The sequence below is a fragment of the Rhincodon typus genome, chromosome 24 (genome assembly GCF_021869965.1).
Source record: "Rhincodon typus isolate 14 chromosome 24, sRhiTyp1.1, whole genome shotgun sequence".
Taxonomy (NCBI): Eukaryota; Metazoa; Chordata; class Chondrichthyes; order Orectolobiformes; family Rhincodontidae; genus Rhincodon; species Rhincodon typus.
This window is the reverse complement of record NC_063355.1, coordinates 32,218,145-32,237,962: the sequence shown is the minus strand read 5'-3', so window position 1 is coordinate 32,237,962 and position 19,818 is coordinate 32,218,145. Positions and strand designations below refer to the sequence as shown.

General features: G+C 41.1%; 1 protein-coding gene across 1 annotated transcript in view; it reads left to right on the top strand.

The window, feature by feature from the left end:
- The first annotated feature begins 3,793 nt into the window (after positions 1-3,793).
- The window catches only part of pxmp2 (peroxisomal membrane protein 2), a 43,293-nt gene continuing 27,268 nt past the window's right edge, over positions 3,794-19,818 (top strand). The window contains exons 1-2 of the mRNA XM_048611732.1: positions 3,794-3,813; positions 6,906-7,019. Of these exons, the coding sequence (XP_048467689.1) occupies positions 3,794-3,813; positions 6,906-7,019 (134 nt within the window). The remainder of the gene's footprint in view (positions 3,814-6,905; positions 7,020-19,818) is intronic.

Sequence of the window (19,818 nt, the reverse complement as noted above, 5' to 3'; positions counted from 1 at the left end):
TACTAGACGCAAATTGCCATGGCATTAAAAGAAGCAAAGTTGACCAGAGGAAAGCTTTGTGGCACGTCTTGGAAAGCGATGTGTAAGAGGAGAATTCCAGAACTGTGAAGGTTGTGTAGCTAATCTCAGAAATGTTGGAAACACTTGGCAGTTCTGGCAGGATCTGTGAAGAGATAAAGAGTTTATGGCTTTTATCAGAAATGTGAACCAGAACGTTAATGACCTGCAGTGCTAAATCGGGTTTCTCTTCTCAGGCTGTGAGCTGTGCTGAATATTTCATAATTTTCTGTTTTGTTTCAAATTTCCAACATCCACAGCATTTTTCCAATCAACTCTGCAAAGTTCTTCTTGCTAATATCTGGACATTATTGCCAAAACTGGGAGAGCTGTCCCACAAACTAGTTAAGTAATAGCACGATATGTTGTATGCAGAGAATGACACCTTTCACCAACATTCCAAATTCTTCCATCAGAGATGGGGGCACAGTGCTAAACAGTCAGATAAGTTTAATAATTACATGTTCCAAAATTGATTCTGGAACCATTGAAGTCTCATGACATCTGTCCAAACATGGGATGGCACGGTAGCTCAGTGGTTAGCACTGCTGCCTCACAGCACCAGGCACCTGGGTGCAATTCTACCTTGGGTGATTGTCTGTGTGGAGTTTGCGCATTCTCCCCATGTCTACATGGTTTCATCTGGGTGCTCTGGTTTCCACAGTCCAAAGATGTGCAGGTTAGGTGGATTGGCCATGGAAGTTACAGGGAGTGGACTTGGGAGGGATACTCGTTGGGTGATTGGTGGCTCTGGACTGACAGAAACATGGTTGATTCTTAAATGCCCTGTGACCTGGCTTAGCAAGCCACTCTGTTCAAGGATAGTTGGGATATGCAACAAATACTGATTTTGTTAGTAACTTCACATCCCGTGAAAACATAAAGGAAAAGAAAAGATGAGATTCCTGAGCAACACCACCCTACTGATGGAAGGGCCCAGCATATGTATAAATGATAAGACGAACATTTGCAACAATTTTCAGCCAGATAAAGTATGCTAAGTGAATGCTCCATCTTGGTTTGCTCCTGAGATTCCACCATTGCAAGGCAATCTTTGTTAAATTAATCCATTCTATGTGATAAAGTGCTGACCAGATAGAACAAAGACCTGGGCTCTGTCAACATACGTCCATAATACTGATGATATGTGCTCCAGAAATGGCAACACACCCAGTCAAACTGTCTTGTGTTAACTGTCTCACCTGCTGATCCAGTATGGCTGTTGGGTCTTTCAGGATTAAGTCATCTTGGTCAATGAGGTTCCATGCTGTTTCAGCTACAACATGAGCATCTACCTGATTATGTGGAAAATTGCCCTGTGCTGTCTACAAAAAGCTAGACAAATTCAAGCTGGCCAATTTCTGCCTATCAATTTATTTTCAAATGTAGCCAAAGTGACAGAAAGATACGTTTTTGAAGTGTGAAATAGCACACAGTCGCCAATCAACTGCTCAAAGATACTTCGATCCGTTGGGGTACCTAGCTTAAGAACTCAACAGCGTTGCCCAAAATGTGTGTGAAATACTAGAATTTCAGAGCAGTGAGGAGAATGGCGACCCTGGTCATCGGGAAACATTAAAACAAGGAGCTCTAGCAAAATTGATGTCAGCAGGAATTAGATTGGAGTTCTACCTAGCACAAAGGGACAGGGTTATAGAGCAAATCATCTCAGCCCCAAGAAATTATTGCAGAATTTCCTCGGGGTTTTATATTTTCTAATCAATCTGTTTGAGATGTTATGACACACTTCTGAAGCAGGTTGGTTATGAACCTAGGCCTCCTGGACACTACCACAAGACCCTGAGTTCCTTAGGGTAGTAAATTAGGTTCAACTATCTTCAGCTGCTTAATTAATGCTCTTCTGTTCATCATAAGATCAGAAATAGTGTTGCTAACTGATTGTGAAGTGATTATGTTGGAACTCTCACTAATTTTTCATTAGTTTTATATTTATTCTTTTATCAATTTTGGTTTGGAGCTGTGAACTGAGAATGTGAGTTGAAGATGACTTGTGGACTTTGGGAAACAGCTTTTGATAAAAGAAAGAGAAGATACCAAACAAGCTTTTGTTTCTTTGTGAGGCCAGGACTGAATGTTAATAGCAGGCTGATTCTTGTTGAAAGGGTTCCCACAGATACATTGATCCAGTGAAAAGCATTGTGTTTCAACTGACAGTTGGTTGTAAAATGGGGTTAGTACCTGGGAATTGATTCCTACAAGTCTAGGAGACAGCCTATTTCAAGTAGGTGGCAGAAATTGAATGGTAATTGAGGTCTCAAGAAAAGATGGTTTTCTGAGGAGAAGCATTTGGCTGCTGTTGACGCAGCATAAAGATTTGAAAGTGCCTTGCCTAATCTACCTCACTGCCTTTTGGAAGCCAACAGATTATTACTACCTGTAACTGAGTGAAATGGAAAGATGACCCTGATTGACATTTCCAGAAAAGCAACCAAGGAGTCCACATCTATTCCTATGAAACAATGCATCGTGAAAATAATTAAGTAATCTGGCCAGTTTTGTTATTTTCTTCTATTTATCCTTTTAATTGTGTTTGTTTCTTTTGTGTGAATGGGAATCATAGAGGTTAACTGGATTACCTTATTGTTTTAATGTTTCTCAATTAAAGATATTGTATATTTAATAAATTTTTAAGTGTTTTGCATAAGGTGCAAAACTGGAATTAATTATTCATAAAGTCTGGTCAGGAACCATTGGAACAACTATTGAGGGTCTTCAAAGTCTTTCATTTCATTGTGTTGTGAATACAGGAGTAGAATGGCTGATTTGGTTCGGCTGTCTGTAACATTTGCAACTCCCTCACATGTTGAAGCCATTTTTTTAACCTCAAGCTGGATATCCCGTAAAACATATAGACTTAGACAAGTTAGTGGCAAAGTGTCACACAAGTGATCGACTTTTTCAACAACAGAATCAAACCACCTTCCATTAATATTTCAATGGCATTACCAGTTTGAAATTTCCCACTATCAAGATTCCAGAGTGTCGTTATTGACCAGAAACTTGATCACACCAGCCACATAAATACTGTAGCTACAGGGAGGTCAGAAGCTGGGTATTCTGCAGTGAGCGACTAATCTTCTGTCTCATCCACCACAAATTTTCATTTCCTTCACTGTCTAGAAAATGCATTGGAATAACTAACTAAGGCTTCTACAGCAGCACCTCCCATATTTATGACCTCCATCACCTACAAAGACAAAGATGACAGGTGCATGGAAACCCCGCCATTCGAATTTCTCCAAGTCATACAATTTTTTAACTTGAAAACATATTGTACTTCCTTCATTATCAATATCCTGGGACTGATTACTGCTGTGGTGCTATGAAGTAGTTTCACCACATGACATGCTGTGATTCCAGAAGGCAACTTACCAACTCTCAAAGGCAGTTAGGGATGGGCAATACATGCTACAGTGTCTGAACGGCTTGGGAAAAGTTCAGTTTCTATGTAGTGACTCCTATTCAACAGCAATTGAACCCTTATGGAGAAAGTACTTGAATTCCAATGAAACAGTACATTTTATTATTAACTTACACTCCAGGACACAGAGGTCACTATCACTATAATTAATCATTTACCTACAGCCTTACTGACCAAGTTTGTAGAAATAAAGTAAAGCTATCAATATTATAGAGTGCAGAAAGCAGGGCTTTCAGCCTTTGTTTAATGCCAAAATCATTATAGTTATTAATTTCAAGAATTATTACCTCAATGATGGATCTCAATGACCAAAGGTTAGTGCTGGAATCCTGTTTTTTTCCTCACTGAGTATACTCTGAGGATATATTTACAGAAAGACTGCTTTCCACTCTTGAATCTGGGTGCATCAGGCTTTTGGAGTTCAAATATTGAACAGATTAGACCGAAGGTCCTGCATATCACGCCCTCGCGAGTCAAGTACAGCATGACTAATCTGGCTGAAACCAGAGTTGGTGAATTTTATATGTCGTTGAGTAGAACATCTATCCTACTACAATCGCAGCCCATTCATTCATTACTAATTTCACCATAGTAATACCTTAATAAATTTTAATGAACTTGTATTTATACAGCACCTTGTGTTTTCCCAGGATATCGCAAAATGCTTGACAGTCAATGAAGTACTTGTAAAGCATTCATTGTTGCAATGTAGGAACTGCTGTACTGTGGTGAATTTGTGTAAGGTCTCTCAAACTGCAATGAGATAATAATTTGGTGATGTTCATTGAGGTAAATACAATTGAAAGAACTCACCCACCCTTATTCAAGTAGTGCCTCAGGATCTTTTTTATAATTATCTGAGAGGATAGATGTTTCATCATATGAATTGAATTCCTCAGGAGCATCCATACGTTTGTGCTAAAGACTCTGAGGTGACGCTTAACTCATAACTTTCTGACTTCAAGGGTTTAGTGCCATCACTGAGTCAGTGTTCACATCTTAAAATAAGAGAATTGATGAACAATGTAGGTGGGAACAGAAGATTAGGCATGGATATCATAATAAAGTCACCATAGTTTTAGAGGACTGTAGGCTGCTGTCTCATTAGGGATGATTTGATGGTGAGTTTAACCTGAGTGTCACCATGCCTCAGGAGAAGGCTGAGGGTGAGAAGGTGAGACTTTCATTGATGGGTTATGTGAGTGAACACAATTGTGACAGAGGTACCAAAGAGAGATCGGCCATTTTGTATCAAAAAGATTGATCAATGTTGAAATAATTGTCTGAGGCTGGTATCCTGTCACCAAGTCACCCTTTATTTACTTGTGGCCAGCCAGCTTGGAGTCAGTCACCTGAACTAAGGAGATTCTAATCTCCTGGTTATATTGGTCAGCCAGGGCTTTCCTGATTGGTCCAGGCTAACAACCCAAATCAATGACCTCATAGTCAATGAGGTCAGCCTGGTTCCAGTCACTACAAGGCATATTTTATAAACGGTATGAAGCTAGAAACAAAGAGTGGAGATAAATGGATATTTTTCTGGTTGGCAATCAGTGGCTAGTGGTGTGCCTCAGGGATCAGTATTGGGACTGCAATTGTTTGCAATTTATATAAATGATTTAGAGTTGGCAACCAAATATATAGTGTGTCAAAGTTCACAGATGACACTAAATTGAGTGGTAGAGCTAAGTGTGCAGAGGACACTGAAAGTCTGCAGAGGCATATAGATAGCATAAGTGATTCGACACGGCCATGCCAGATGGAGTAGATTGTCCGTAAATGTGAGATCATCCATTTTGGTAGGAATAATAGCAAAATGGGCTATTATTTAAATGGTGAAAAATTGCAGCATGCTGCTGTGCAGAAAGACCTGGTGTCCTTGTGTACGAATCACAAAAGTTAGTCTTCAGGTGCAGCAGATAATTAAAAAAGCAAATGGAATATTGTCCTTCATTGCTAGAGTGATGGAATTTAAAAATAGGGAGGTTATGCTGCAGCTTTTTACTTGAGGATGGATATACTGGCACTGTAGGGGGTGCAGAGGAGGTTCTGTAGGTTGATTCCGGAATTGAGAATGTTGGTTTATGAGGAGAGATTGAGTAGACTGGCACTGTACTCACTGGAATTTGGAAGAATGAGGGGGAATCTCATAGAAAGATACAAAATTATTCGGGGAATAGATACAATTGAAGTAGGGAGGTTGCTTCCATTGACAGGTGAAACAAGAACCCGGAGGCATAGCCTCAAAATAAGGGGGAGCAGATTTAGGACTGAGTGGAGGAGGAACTTCTTCACCCAAAGTGTTGTGAATCACTGGAATTCCCTGCCCAGGGCAACAGTTGAGGCTACCTTGTTGAATGTTTTTAAGCAAAGGTAGATAGATTTTTGAACAGTAAAGAAATTAAGGATTATGGTGAGCGAGTGGGTAAGTGGACCTGAGTCTACAAAAAGCCAGCTATGATCTTTTTGAATGACATCTACCACCTAGAAGAGTTTTTTGGCCTTGGAGATTGTATCATTCTATTGAATCTTTGCTGCACAGTAGTTGAAAGAGTTAAGTTTTGACGACTCATTGGAATTCAGTGTGGTCTATGCAATGAAAATAAATGGTGATTAATGTAAGGTGATGGTGGGACACTGGGGTAAGAGAGTCGAGAATGGTGCAGGGAGGAGTTCAGTGCATTGACTTAAAATTGGAACAAAATCATTCAGGTGATGCTGAAATACACTTTTTCAAACAAAGCATGTGAAAATCTAGAACTCTTTCTGCCAAAAGACTCATCAAAACTATTGTCAACTGACAATTTTGAAAATGAGCAGGATAAACTTTTGTTGGGCAAAGGTATTAAGGAATCAAGGCAGGCAGATAGAATTAAGATACAGACAAAGCAAGATTTTGGGATGGCACAGTGGCTCAGAGGTTAGCACTGCTATCTCACAGTGCTAGGGATCTGGGTTCAATGCTAGCCTTGGCTGATTTTATACATTCTCCGTGTCCCTGCATGGCTTTCCTCCAGGTGCTCTGAATTCCTCCGAAGATATGCAGGTTAGGTGTATTGGCTATATTAAATGACCTATAGTGTCCAGGGATGTGCAGGCTAGATGGATTAGCCATGGGGTCGGGGAGGGGAAGTGGGGTCTGTGTGGGATGCTGTTCAGAGGATCAGTGTGAACTCAATGGGCTGATTGGACTGCCTCTTCACTGTTGGGATTCTATGAATATTTCAACATAATTGCTGCACCTTCACTTCAATAAGTAGAAAATACTAAGGGATTAGAAAATGAAAAATGAACTCTTGGTCCTGTTTGTATTCTCCAGTTATCTTCCAATTTAGCTTCCTATGAGTCTCCAATGGTAGAAAGGGGAATTGGCTTCAGAAATTAACATTTTTCTTTTTGCTCACAGCGGTATTCTCTCAGGACTTGGAAATGTTTTGTCTCAAATTATGGAGCAGCAAGGCAAGGACCCAAATGTGAAGAATCTCACCTTTGATGGTCCAGTCAGATTTGGAGTATTTGGGTAAGAAGATCTGGTCTACCAATGGTGTTTTGTTTTTAACTCTGCATTAAGTGTAGTAGTTGAGTTTGCTGATCAAATAGTGCAAGTACCATATTACATATCTTTTGTATTTGCCCATTGTGTCAACCTCACCAGTTCTGAGGAAGGGTCACCGGACCGAAACGTTAACTCTGATTTTTGCCTCACAGATGCTGCCAGACCTGCTGAGCTTTTCCAGCAACTTCTGTTTTTGCTCTTGATTTACAGCATTTGCAGAACTTTTGGTTTTTATTTTGATTCTGCCACCTGTCATTGACAATCAATTTATTTGAATAATTTAAGTTCACGTCAGGCTTAGGTTTTTCCTCATTTGTTGTCCATTTTCAGTTGGTTTCCAGGTGACTGTTAGATGAAATTGGTCCGACGGCAGGTAAACATTTCAATGTTCCAACGTGTGCAGCCCATTAAAATATACTGTGAATCAGTCATATTTTAAGTAAGATTAAATGAAAACAAATCTAAATGAAATGCTTATAGGTGGTAGCAAATGCCTCGAGGTATGTGGAGTTTAAAGCCTTGTTATAAGGATTGTATAATTGATTGAATGTTTTAAATTAACACATTTGTTTCCTATTTCTTGTATCTCACAAGTGGGAAATACATAGGTAGAGCTTTCAATACAAAACAGGCCATCTGATTCCACCAGTTGGTTGGCTTTTTATCCTGTGTGAGCAAATAGTTAAACCACATTTACTTGCCCTGTTCTCATAATCCTTGTCACATTTTCTTTATCAAATTATTTCATAGTTTTGAATGTTGACATAGTTGTTACTGCAGCCATTAAACTTGGAAGTGAATTCTACAGCTCCTCTTGCTTTGTTCTATATCCCTTGCTTTTAATTTTGCAATCATCACCTCTCATTATAGACCCTGCAATTATTGGAAATAATCTGCCCTTTTAGGTCCTGTCACATATTGTTCCATGTGCGGTGTCATTTATTTCTTTCAATTTAATAAATTAATCACCAGTGACAAGGGAACTTTTAGAATTTGGTCACACCTGTGCTTTTAATAGACAGAAAAGGAAGATCTGTAGGATTTGTGCAGAGGCCAGGCTAATCGGGCATCATATGGTATTGTCCATTATATCACACTGGCCCCCCTTAGCCACAATTTATACTTCTGTGAAAACATATCTAAAAGAATATGCATGTCACACAAAGCCATATAATAACCATCACCAACATGAGTGAATCTAACCATATTCCTTTGGCATTAAATGGTATTACCATTGGTTATCCTTCATTATTCTGGGTTTATCATCGACCTGAAACATAATTGGACTAAACATGTAAATAATGTTGCAACAACAACAACAGGTCTAAGGCTGGGAATTCTACTCTACATCACACCTGCTGTCTCCCCAGAGTCTGTCAGCAATGTGAAAGGCACAAGTTAGGAATATGATTGAATACTGTCCAATTGCCTAAATAATTACAGCTCTTTCAGCACTTAAGAAGCTTGATACTATTTAGGACAAAACTGTTGATTTGATTGCCAGTCCATCCACTTACCTAAGCTTTCACTGCCTCCAACACTGATGCACAGTGTACAAGATACACTACAGCAACACACTAAAACTTCTTTAAAACCACCTTCCAAATCTGTAATGTCTACTACCAAGTTGGACCAGAGCAAGATGCTTGAGAATACAAACTACTTGGAAGTTCCTCTTCAAGCCACGCAACATCCTGATTTGGAACTTTATTGCTGTTCCTTCACTGTCACTGGATCAAAATCCTGTAACTTGCTTCCTAGCAGTTCATGCAGGCAGTTCATTAGCATCTTCTTGAGGGCAATTAGGGATGGACAAGAAATGCCAACCTTGCCAGTGAGCAGCATGTACATTCTGTGAAAGAAAGAATTGTGTCCAAATTTTTCACCTCCACACATTCCATAAAAATTTTTTTTGGTCTAATTGACCATACTCTTTCTTTTGTTAACCTTTCACTCTTCTTATATTTGTATCTTCCAGTTTTTCTTGAATTAACTTGCCAATATTTTATCATACACTTTCTTTGCATTCCTAATATTCGCTGTGATTTTCCCTAGCACTTTCTATACACTTGTTTAGATTTCTGAAGTAGTGAAATCTTGACATCTGACATATGTTTTCTGTTTATGCCTTATCTAACACTAGATGTTCTTTTGACATCTAAAGGTGCCTAGATCTTGGAGTCCCACCCATTTTCTCAGTGGGACATATTTGTTGTGAGCAAATCTGATGAGTGGCATTCTCAAACTGAAATAGCAACTGTAGCACATTGTAAAATTCTATCTCCAGTGGCTGGATGTAAGTTTATGCTCACAAGCAACTATATTGTACATATTGAACCCCAAGGTCAGGGATTTGAATTGGTTCAGCTGTGATTCACAACTCCCAATGCTGTCATCTCATTTTACACCTACAATTCCTCCAGCGTTTTTAGACTTATTAACCTGTAGATTCTCTTATTTTTATTTACAAAAACCCTTGTCCCAAGTAGAGGTGGCTACTTGGTAGAAAAGGTGTAGATGATGATATTTGTGGGAAAGTCTTGTTATTTTTAAGGAAATGCTCATTGGCAATGAAATGGATCATCCACTCCCTAAGGAAACTAAGACTGATACTGAGTTTGGAAATCAAAACTTCTGATGAAATGACATAAAAGAAGACAAAGTCTTCAGAGCTCGTAGAGGTTTGTGAGTCTGGTGGTGGAATACAGGCAAGCATCTAGGGTGGCTATGGAATAGAATATACTTTAGAAGACTTCAATGTCTGGCACCATTACTGACGGAGCCAGCCAAGTCTGAAAGGACCTAGCTGCTAGACTGGATCTATGGCAGATGGTGAGAGAAGCACTAAGGGGGAAAAACTTACTTGACATCATCCTCAACTGTCCATAAAATTTCTGTAACAGTGAACATTACATAATCCTTGTAGAAGTGAAGTGCGACATGGCACTGACACTGTGCTAAATGGATTGGCAGTTTCAAACAGAAGTAACAATTTCAAACTGGACATTATGAGGTGATGTGAGAATCAGCTGCACCAGAATTGTATTCAACAACAATCTTGTGACTTCATGGCTTGACATATCCCCAATTCTACCATACCATCGTGCCAGATGATCAGTCCTGGTTTAATGAAGAGTGCGGGAGGGCATTTCTGAGAACACCGGGCATGCCTAAAAAGTGGTACAATAAAAAAAAACTACTTGCATATCAAACAGTGGAAACAGCATGAAACAGATTGAGCAGTGTGCTGTTACAACCAAGAGATCAGATCTAAGCTCTGCAGTCCTGCTACGTCTAGTTATGAATGGTGGTTGACAATTAAATAACTGATAGGAGGAGGCACAGCAAATATCCCCATCCTCAACAATACAGGAGCGCAGCAAATCCATATAAAAGCCAAGGCTGTAGCATTCGCAACTATGATCAGCCGAAAGTGTCCCTGGATATGCCATATTGACTTCTACTTGAAGTTCCCAGCATTTCAGGTGCTGCAATTCAGCTGATTTGATTCACTGAACATGATAACAGGCAATTGCAGAATACACTGGATACTGCAGGGGCTATGACCCATAACATGCTAGGGATAGTGTTGGAAAATTGTGCTCCACAACTAGCTGGGGCCATGTACAGGCTGATCCAGAATAGCTACAACATTGGCATTTACCCAGCAATGTGGAAAATTGAAACAAAAACCTAAAAAACTGTGGATGCTGCAAGTTAGGAACAAAAACAGAAGTTGCTGGAAAAGCTCAGCAGGCTGGCAGCATCTGTGAAGAAAAAAAGAATTAGATATGCGATTTTCCAATCAAAAGAAACCTTCCCCAAATAGCATTTATTGCCTTGTTTCAGGTGTGGTGACCCCTTCCTCAGAATTAGAAAATGTGGAAAATTGTTCTGACAACAAAGAGGACAAATTCAACTCTGCCAATTAATCCTCATCAGCAAAGTGGTATGGGATGTCAATAGTGGACTTCTCAACAATAACTTGTTCACTACTTAGTTTGGATTCCACCAGGGCCACTCAGCTCTTGGCTCATGATAGTCTTGATCCGAACATGAATAAAATAGCTGAACTCCTGTGGTGAGGTGAGAATGACTGCTGTTGACATTGAGGGAGCAGTTCACCCAGTGTGATATAAAGGATCTCTCTTGGGAATCAATGGAGGGAATGCCACTGGCATTTTACACCTACAATTTCTATATTCATACCCAGCACAAAAAATGATGGTTGTGGTTGTTAAACTTCTCTGGAGGAGTTCCTCAAGGCAATGTCCTAGGCCCAAACATTTTCAGCTCCTTCATCAGTAACCTTCCTTCCCTCTATCATAAAATAAGTAGTGAAGATACATGTGTACTCTACAGTCAGGTTTGTCATCATAGATGATTCCTCCATTGCTGAGGCAGTTAGTGTCCATATACAGCAATACTTAAACAATGCTTGGGCTGACAAGTGGCGATAACATTTGCAACATATGAGTTCTGGGTAATGACCATCTTCTACAAGAGAGAAGCTAATCATTACCCCTTGATAGTTAATGACATTACAGTTGCTGAATGCCCTACTATCAACATCCTGGAGTCACCATTAACTGGAAACTCCACTGGACCAGCCATATAAATACTGTGTCTTCAACAGCAGGTTGAGAATTATGTGGTGAGTAACCTACCTACTATCTCCCAGATGCCTGTCTGTCATATGCAAGGCACAAGCTGGGAGTGTGATGGAATGCTGTCAATCTGTCTGGATGAGTGCAGCTCTAAAAACAATCAAGAAACTTGACAACATCTGGGATAAATTGGCCTGTGGAACTGGCGTGCCATTTAACCTGTTCAACATTCATAACCTCCACCATCAATACATGATGGCAGCAGAATATACAATCTCTTGCAAAATGCACTGCAGCAACCTGCAAAGACTCCTTCAACAGCATCTTCAAAATCTGTGACATATTTCATCAAGAAGAACAAGGGCAGCAATTGCATGAGAACAACCTGTGCAAGTTCTATTCGAAGTCACACACCAACCTGACTTCTAATTATATTGCTATTCCTTAAGTGTCACTGGGTCAAAATCCTGCAATTAATTGCCCAACAGCACTGTCTGTACCTACACCAATTCGGATACAGTGGTTCAAGAAGGTGTTTCACCATCACATTCTTGAGGACAATTCAGGATAGGCAACAAATGCCTTTTGGGGAAGGTTCCTTTGATTGGAAAGTAATATATCCAATTCTTTTTTATTCAAAAAGAGAGGGAGACAGAAAGCAGGAATCTAGAGTTCAGTTAGCTTCGCATCTGTTATATGAAAGATGTTAGAAGCTTTTATTAAATATGTTATTGGAGACCACTAACTAGGTGGAGTCAATTTTTTTTTTGTGAAAGGGAAATCATATTCCTTTGAGGAAATAACATGTTCTGTGGTAGAAAGAATAGTGTATGAAGATTTTAGAAAGTATTTGATAAGATGACAATGAAAGGTTGTACCGGAAAATAAAGCCTTCCGGTTTAGAAGATAAGAAATTGATAGGTGACTGTCTAGTTTACAGGAATCAATAAATATTTCATATTTCATTTTTTCCTTGGTGAGACATAACAAGTAGGGTGTCCCTGGGATCAGCGCTAGAACCTCAACATTTTACTATTTATATAAATGACTTGGATGAAGGAGACAAAGGTATGTGTAATGATTGAAACCAGGTGGATCTTATTGACTATGAGATCCTTGATTGCGGTTGTTAACCTGGGCCAATCAGGGAGCCCTGGCTGACAGACATAAACAAGGGATTCAGCATCTCCTCACTGACTCTGAGCTGGCTGGCGACAGCACATGTAAATAAAGGGTGACTTGGTGACGGGATAATGGCATCTGTGTAGTTGTTTCAATGCGGTTGGCAAATTTGCTGATGTTACAAATAAAGCAAGGAAATTAAGTTATGAAGTGGACATGGGGCTTAAAAATGTGTTGTAGATTGTGAGTAGGCAAAAATGTAGCAAATGTGGAGATCACACCCCTGTCTACCTCATGGTGTTGAGGTAGAGATGTTCGAGGGTGTCAAGTTCCTAGGACTGATGATCACCAACAATTTGTTCTGGTCTACTGATGTTGATGCTATGGTTAAGAAAGCACAACAGTACCTCTGCTTCCTCAGGAGGCTAAGGGAATTTAGCACGTCCATAAAGAATCTTACCAATTTTTACAGATGCACCATAGAATGTATTCTATCGAGATATATTGTGGCTTGGTATGGCAACTGTTCTGCCTAGGATCGTAAGAAACTACAGAGAGTTGTGAACACCGCCCAATCCATTACGCAAGCTAACCTTCCATCCACTGACTCCATCTATACTACCCGCTGCCTCTGCAAGGCAGCCAACATAATCCAAAGACCCCTCCCACGCCAGCTATAATCTCTTCCAACCTCTTCTGTCAGGCAGCAGATTCAAAAGTTTAAACACACGTACCAACAGATTCAAGAACAGCATCTTCCCTGCTGTTATTAGATTTCTGAATGGACCTCTCAAATTTTAAATTTAATGTTGATCATGCTCCTTGTGCACGTTCTCTGCAGCTGTGACATTGTATTCCTTGCTCTGTTACTGTAATGCACTATGTACGGTATGATCTGCCTGTACTGCACGCAAAACAAAACATTTCACTGTTCATAGGTACATGTGACAATAATAAATCAAATCAAATGGAGTATAATGGAAAAGTATGAAATTCTACATTTTGACAGGAACATGAAAAAAGTCTATCTAGTGAGCGTTTATATAACTCTGATGTGCAGAGAGACCTAGGTGTCCTCCCAAAAGGCAAGTATGCAGGTACAGCAAATAATTAGGGAATATAATAGAATGTTGCTTATTGTGAGGGGATTGAATACAAAAAAAAGGTTGTGTCTCAGTTAGACAGGGCATAGCAAGATTGCATCTGTGTACAGTATTGGTCAATTTATTTAAGGGAAGGTAAATATGTTTTAAGCAAATAGCTACCAAAACTGCTCTGCCCAGGACCATAAGAAACTACAGAGAGTTGTGAACACATCCCAGTCCATTATGCAAGCCAACCTTCCATCCACTGACTCCCTCTATACGTCCCGCTGCCTTTGCAAGGCAGCCACCATAATCAAAGACCCCTCCCACCCCATTTATAATCTCTTCCAACTTCTTCTGTTGGTTAAAAGATGCAAAAACTTAAACACATGTACCAACAGATTCAAGAACGGCATTTTCCCCACTGTCATTAGACTTCTGAATGGTTCCTTCATTTAAGTCATTTATATAATTTGTAAAGAGCTGAAGCCCCAGCAATGATCCCTGTGGTAACCACTCGTGACATCCTGCCAGCCAGAAAAAGACTAATTTATTCCTAATCTCTACTAGCCAGCCAATCTTCTATCCATGCCAAAATGTTACCCCAACACTTTCAGCTCATATTTTCTGCAATACCCTTTGTGATACCTTACCATAAGAACAAGAAGCAGAAGTTGGCAATTCAGCCCCTACAGCATGCTTCACAATTTGATACAATCATATCTGATTTCATCTCGACTTCAACATCACTTTCCTGCCTGCTCTCCATAACCCTTCAAAAATCTGTCAATCTCCTCCTTAAATTTGCTCAGTGTCCAGGCATCTACCACACTCTGCGGTAGCGAATTACACAAATTTATGATGCTTTGACAGAAGTAATTTCTCCTCATCTCCATTTTAAATCAGCTACCCTTTATCCCAAAACTATGACTGCTGCACATGAGGAAATATCCTTTCTACGTCTACTTTGTCAATGCTGTTTAGCATCTTATATACCTCAAGTAGATCTCCTCTCATTCTTCTAACCTCCAGAGAGTATAGGTCTACATGGCTTCTGGACATTGATGTACAATGCATCCACCAGCTCCCCTTTATTTACAGCACATGTTTCTTTATCAGGAAACTCCAGTAAATTTGTTAAATTTTATTTTCTTTTGACAAGTTGGCTCTGTTTGATTATCTTGAACTTCTTGAGCTTCTTAATTTGAGCAGCAGGAGAGGTGAGGGCGCCATCCAGGGGGCAGCTGGGAAGGTAAGGTTTTCCTTACAAAAACTTACCTTGAGTCAGCGGCCTTCTTAATTTAAGCAGCAGGAGTGGTGAGAGCGCGAGCCGGGAAGTGAACTATTATATTCGGGCATTGTCTAAACTGAAAACACTACACATATAGTGTCTCTGCCCATCCTCCTCCTCTAACCAAAAAAAAAGACTGTGTGGAGGGTCAGTAAGGTAAGGTTTTGTTTTCTTTATGTTTTTGGCAATCTAGAGTAGAGGGAATGGAAGCTAGGGCAGTTGCATGCTCCTCTTGTAGGATGTGGGAGATAAGGGTCACTACTGGTGTCCCTTCTGACTTCACCTGTGAGAAGTGCACCCAACTCCAGCTCCTCACAGACCGCGTTAGGGAACTGGAACTGGAGCTGGAGCTGGATGAACTCCGGATCATTCAGGAGGCTGAGGGGGTGATAGAGAGGAGTTATAGGGGGATGGTCACACCCAAGTTACAGGACAAAGGTAGCTGATCTGCCTGTACCAGGAGGGGGAAAGGGATTAGGCAGACTATGCATGGATCCCCTGTGGCCGTTCCCCTCAATAATAAGTATACCTCATTGGATACTGTTGAGGGGGAGCGACCTACAGGGGAAAGCCATAGCGGCCAGGTCTCTGGCACTGAGCCTGGCTCTGTGGCTCAGAAGGGAAGGGGGGAGAATAGAAGAGCAATAGTGATAGGAGATTCAATGGTTAGGGGAACAGACAGGAGATTCTGTGGTACTGAGCGAGACTCTCGGATGGTATGTTGCCTCCCGGGTGCCAGGGTCAGGGATGTCTCGGATCGGGTCTTCAGGATTCTCAAGGGGGAGGAAGAACAGTCAGAAGTCATGGTACACATCGGTACCAATGACACAGCTAGGAAACGGGATGAGGACCTGAAAAGTGAACATAGGGAGTTAGGATGGAAGCTGAAAGCCAGGACAAGCAGAGTAGTAATTTCAGGATTACTACCGGTGCCACGGGCCTAGTGAGGCCAGAAACAGAGAGCGAGTGCAGCTGAACACGTGGCTACAGAGCTGGTGTAAGAGGAAGGGCTTCAGGATTGTGGATATTGGGATACCTTCTCGGGAAGGTGGGACCTGTACAGGAAGGATGGGTTGTACCTGAACAGGAGGGGCACCAATATCCTGGGTGGGAGGTTTGCTAGAGCTCTTCGGGGGGGGTTTAAACTAGTTTGGCAGGGGGATGGGAACTGGAGCTACAGGTCAGAGGGTGGGGTAGCTGGTGTACACGGAGATAGAGCAAGCAGAGAATCTGTGAGGAAGGATAAGCCATTGATAGGGCAAAGTGGCAGTCAGTGCGACGGGTTGAGGTGTATCTACTTCAATGCAAGAAGTGTCAGGAATAAGGGCGATGAACTTAGAGCATGGACCAGTACTTGGAACTATGATGTTGTGGCCATTACGGAGACTTGGATAACACAGGGACAGGAATGGTTGTTGGATGTTCCGGGGTATAGATGTTTACCCAGAAACAGGAAAGGAGTAGTCACTTTATTGGGAGTTTTCTCTAGACCCCTCAATAGCCAAAGTGACACTGAGGAACAGATTGGGAGACAGATTTTGGAAAGGTGCAGAAGTAATAGGGTAGTTGTCATGGGTGACTTCAACTTCCCTAATATAGACTGGAACCTCCTAAGTGCAAATAGTTTGGATGGAGTAGATTTTGTCAGGTGTGTCCAGGAAGGATTTCTGACTTAATATGTAGATAGGCCGACTAGAGGGGAGGCCCTATTGGATTTGGTGCTTGGCATCAGATCTCTGGGTGGGAGAGCATTTCAGTGATAATGATCACAACTCCCTGAACTTTACTGTAGTCATGGAGAGAGATAGGAGCAGAAGGTATGGGAAAGTATTTAATTGGGGGAGGGGGAATTACAATGCTATTAGGCAGGAACTACGGAGCACCAATTGGAATCAGATGTTCTCAGGGAAATGCATGGCAGAAATGTGGAGGTTGTTTAGGGAGCAGTTGCTACAAGTACTGGATAGGTTTGTCCCATTGAGGCAAGGAAAGGATGGCAAGGAGAGGTGAAAGAACCTTGGATGACAAGACATGTGGAACAGCTAGTCAAGAGGAAGAAGGAAGCTTAGTTAAGTTTGAGGACGCAAGGATTGGACAGGGCTCCAGAGGTCTACAAGGTAGCCAGGAAGGAACTGAAGAATGGACTTAGGAGAGCTAGAAGCGGGTATGAGAAAGTCTTGGCGGGTAGGATCAAGGAAAACCACAAGGCGTTCTATACTTATGTGATGAACAAGAGGATGGCCAGAGTGAGGGTAAGGCCAGTTGGGGATAGTGGAGGAAACTTGTGCACGGACTCAGATGAGGTAGGGGAGGCCTTTAATGAATACTTTGCTTTAGTATTCACCAGTGAGAGGGACCTTGACGTTTGTGAGGACAGCATGAAACAGGCAGATATGCTTGAACAGGTTGATGTTAGGAAGGAGGATGTTTGATTTTGAAATTTTGAAAAACATGAGGATAGATAAGTCCACTGGGCCAGACAGGACATACCCAAGGTTACTTATGGGAAGTGAGGGAAGAGATTGCTGCCCCTTTGGCAATGATCTTTGGGTCCTCACTGTCCACTGGAGTAGTACCAGAAGATTGGAAGGTGGCAAATGCCATTCCCTTGTTCAAGAAAGGGAATAGGGATAATCCTGGAAATTACAGACTGGTCAGTCTTACTTCTGTGGTGGGCAAATTATTGGAGAGGATTCTGAGAGATAGTATTTACGATTATTTGGAAAAGCACAGTTTGATTAGAAATGGTCAGCATGGCTTTGTGAGGGGCAGGTCATGCCTCACAAGTCTTATTGAATTCTTTGAGGAAGTGACAAAACACATCGATGAAGGTAGAGCAGTGGATGTGGTGTATGTGGATTTTAGCAAGGCATTTGATAAGGTTCCACATGGTAGGCTCATTCAGAAAGTAAGGAGGCATGGGATTCAGGGAAATTTTACTGTCTGGATACAAAACTGGCTGTCCAATAGAAGACAGAGGGTGATAGTAGATGGAAAGTATTCAGCCTGGAGCTCAGTGACCAGTGGTGTTCCACAGGGATCTGTTCTGGGACCTCTGCTCCTTGTGATTTTTATAAATGACTTGGATGAGGAAGTGGAAGGGTGGGTTAGTAAGTTTGCTGATGACATGAAGGTTGGTGGATTTGTGGATAGTGTGGAGGGCTGTTATAGGTTGCAACGGGACATTGACAGGATGCAGGGCTGGGCAAAGAAGTGGCAGATGGAATTCAACCCAGAAAAGTGTGAAGTGATTCATTTTGGAAGGTCGAATTTGAATGCAGAATACGGGGTTAAGGGCAGGATTCTCAGCAGTGTGGAGGAACAGAGGGATCTTGGGGTCCATGTCCATAGATCCCTCAAAGTTGCTACCCAAGTTGATAGGGTTGTAAAGAAGGCGTATGGTGTGTTGGCTTTCATTGGCAGTGGTATTGAGTTTAAGAGCCGTGAGGTTATGCTGCAGCTCTATAAAACTCTGGTTAGACCACACTTGGAATATTGTGCTCAGTTCTGGTCACCTCATTATAGGAAAGATGTGGAAGCTTTAGAGAGGGTGCAGAGGAGATTTACCAGGATGCTGCTTGGACTGGAGGGCAGGTGTTATGAGGAAAGGTTGAGGGAGCTTGGGCTTTTCTCATTGGAGCGAACAAGGATGAGAGGTGACTTGATAGAGGTGTACAAGATGATGAGAGGCATAGGTAGAGTGGATACCAGAGATTTTTTCCGAAGGCGGAAATGACTATTACGAGGGGGCATAATTTTACAGTGATTGGAGGAACGTATAGGGGAGATGTCAGAGGTAGATTCTTTACACAGAGAGTGGTGGGCGTGTGGAATGCACTGCCGGGAGTGGTAGTGGAGTCAGATACTTTAGAGACTTATAAGCGACTCTTGGATAGGCACATGGAGGATAGTAAATTGTGGGATATGCAGGGTAGATTGACCTTAGTAGGGTAATAGGTCGGCACAACATGGTGGGCTGAAGGGCCTGTACTGTGATGAACTGTTCTGTGTTCTATTCTATGTTCTATGTTCACCGAGTGCCCTGCTGTAATGCCTTTAAAAATAGCTCTAGTATTTTCCCTATGACTGTTGTCAAGATAACTGGCCTGTAGTTTTCTCCTTTCTTCCCCCTTCCTTTTCTGAATAAAGTTTCATTTGCTATTTTCCCAATTTAAATGAACCTTCCCCGAATCTGATAAGAGTTATAGAAAATTAAAACCAATACCTCAACTATCTCATTAGCTACTTCTTTTAAGATCCTAGGTTGAAATCCATCAGAACCTGGGGACTTATCAACTCTCAGTTCCAACAATTTACTCTGTACTACTTCCCTAGTGATTTGAAATATCTAGAGATTTTCTCTCCCTTTCAATTCAATTTTGAATGCTCTGTAGTGAAGACTGACGCAAAATATTTGTTCAGTTCATCTACCATCTCTGTATCCTCTATTATTAATTTCCCAGACTCATTTTCTATAGGACCAACACTTAATTTGTTAACTCTTCTTTTCTTAAATATCCGAAGAAACTTTTCCTATTTATTTTGATATTTTTGGCTAACTTTCTGTCATACTCTTTTTTTCCTTCTTATTAATCTTTTATTAATTCTTGCTCTTTTTATATTCTGTCCAATCTTGCAATTTATCTTTGCACAATTAG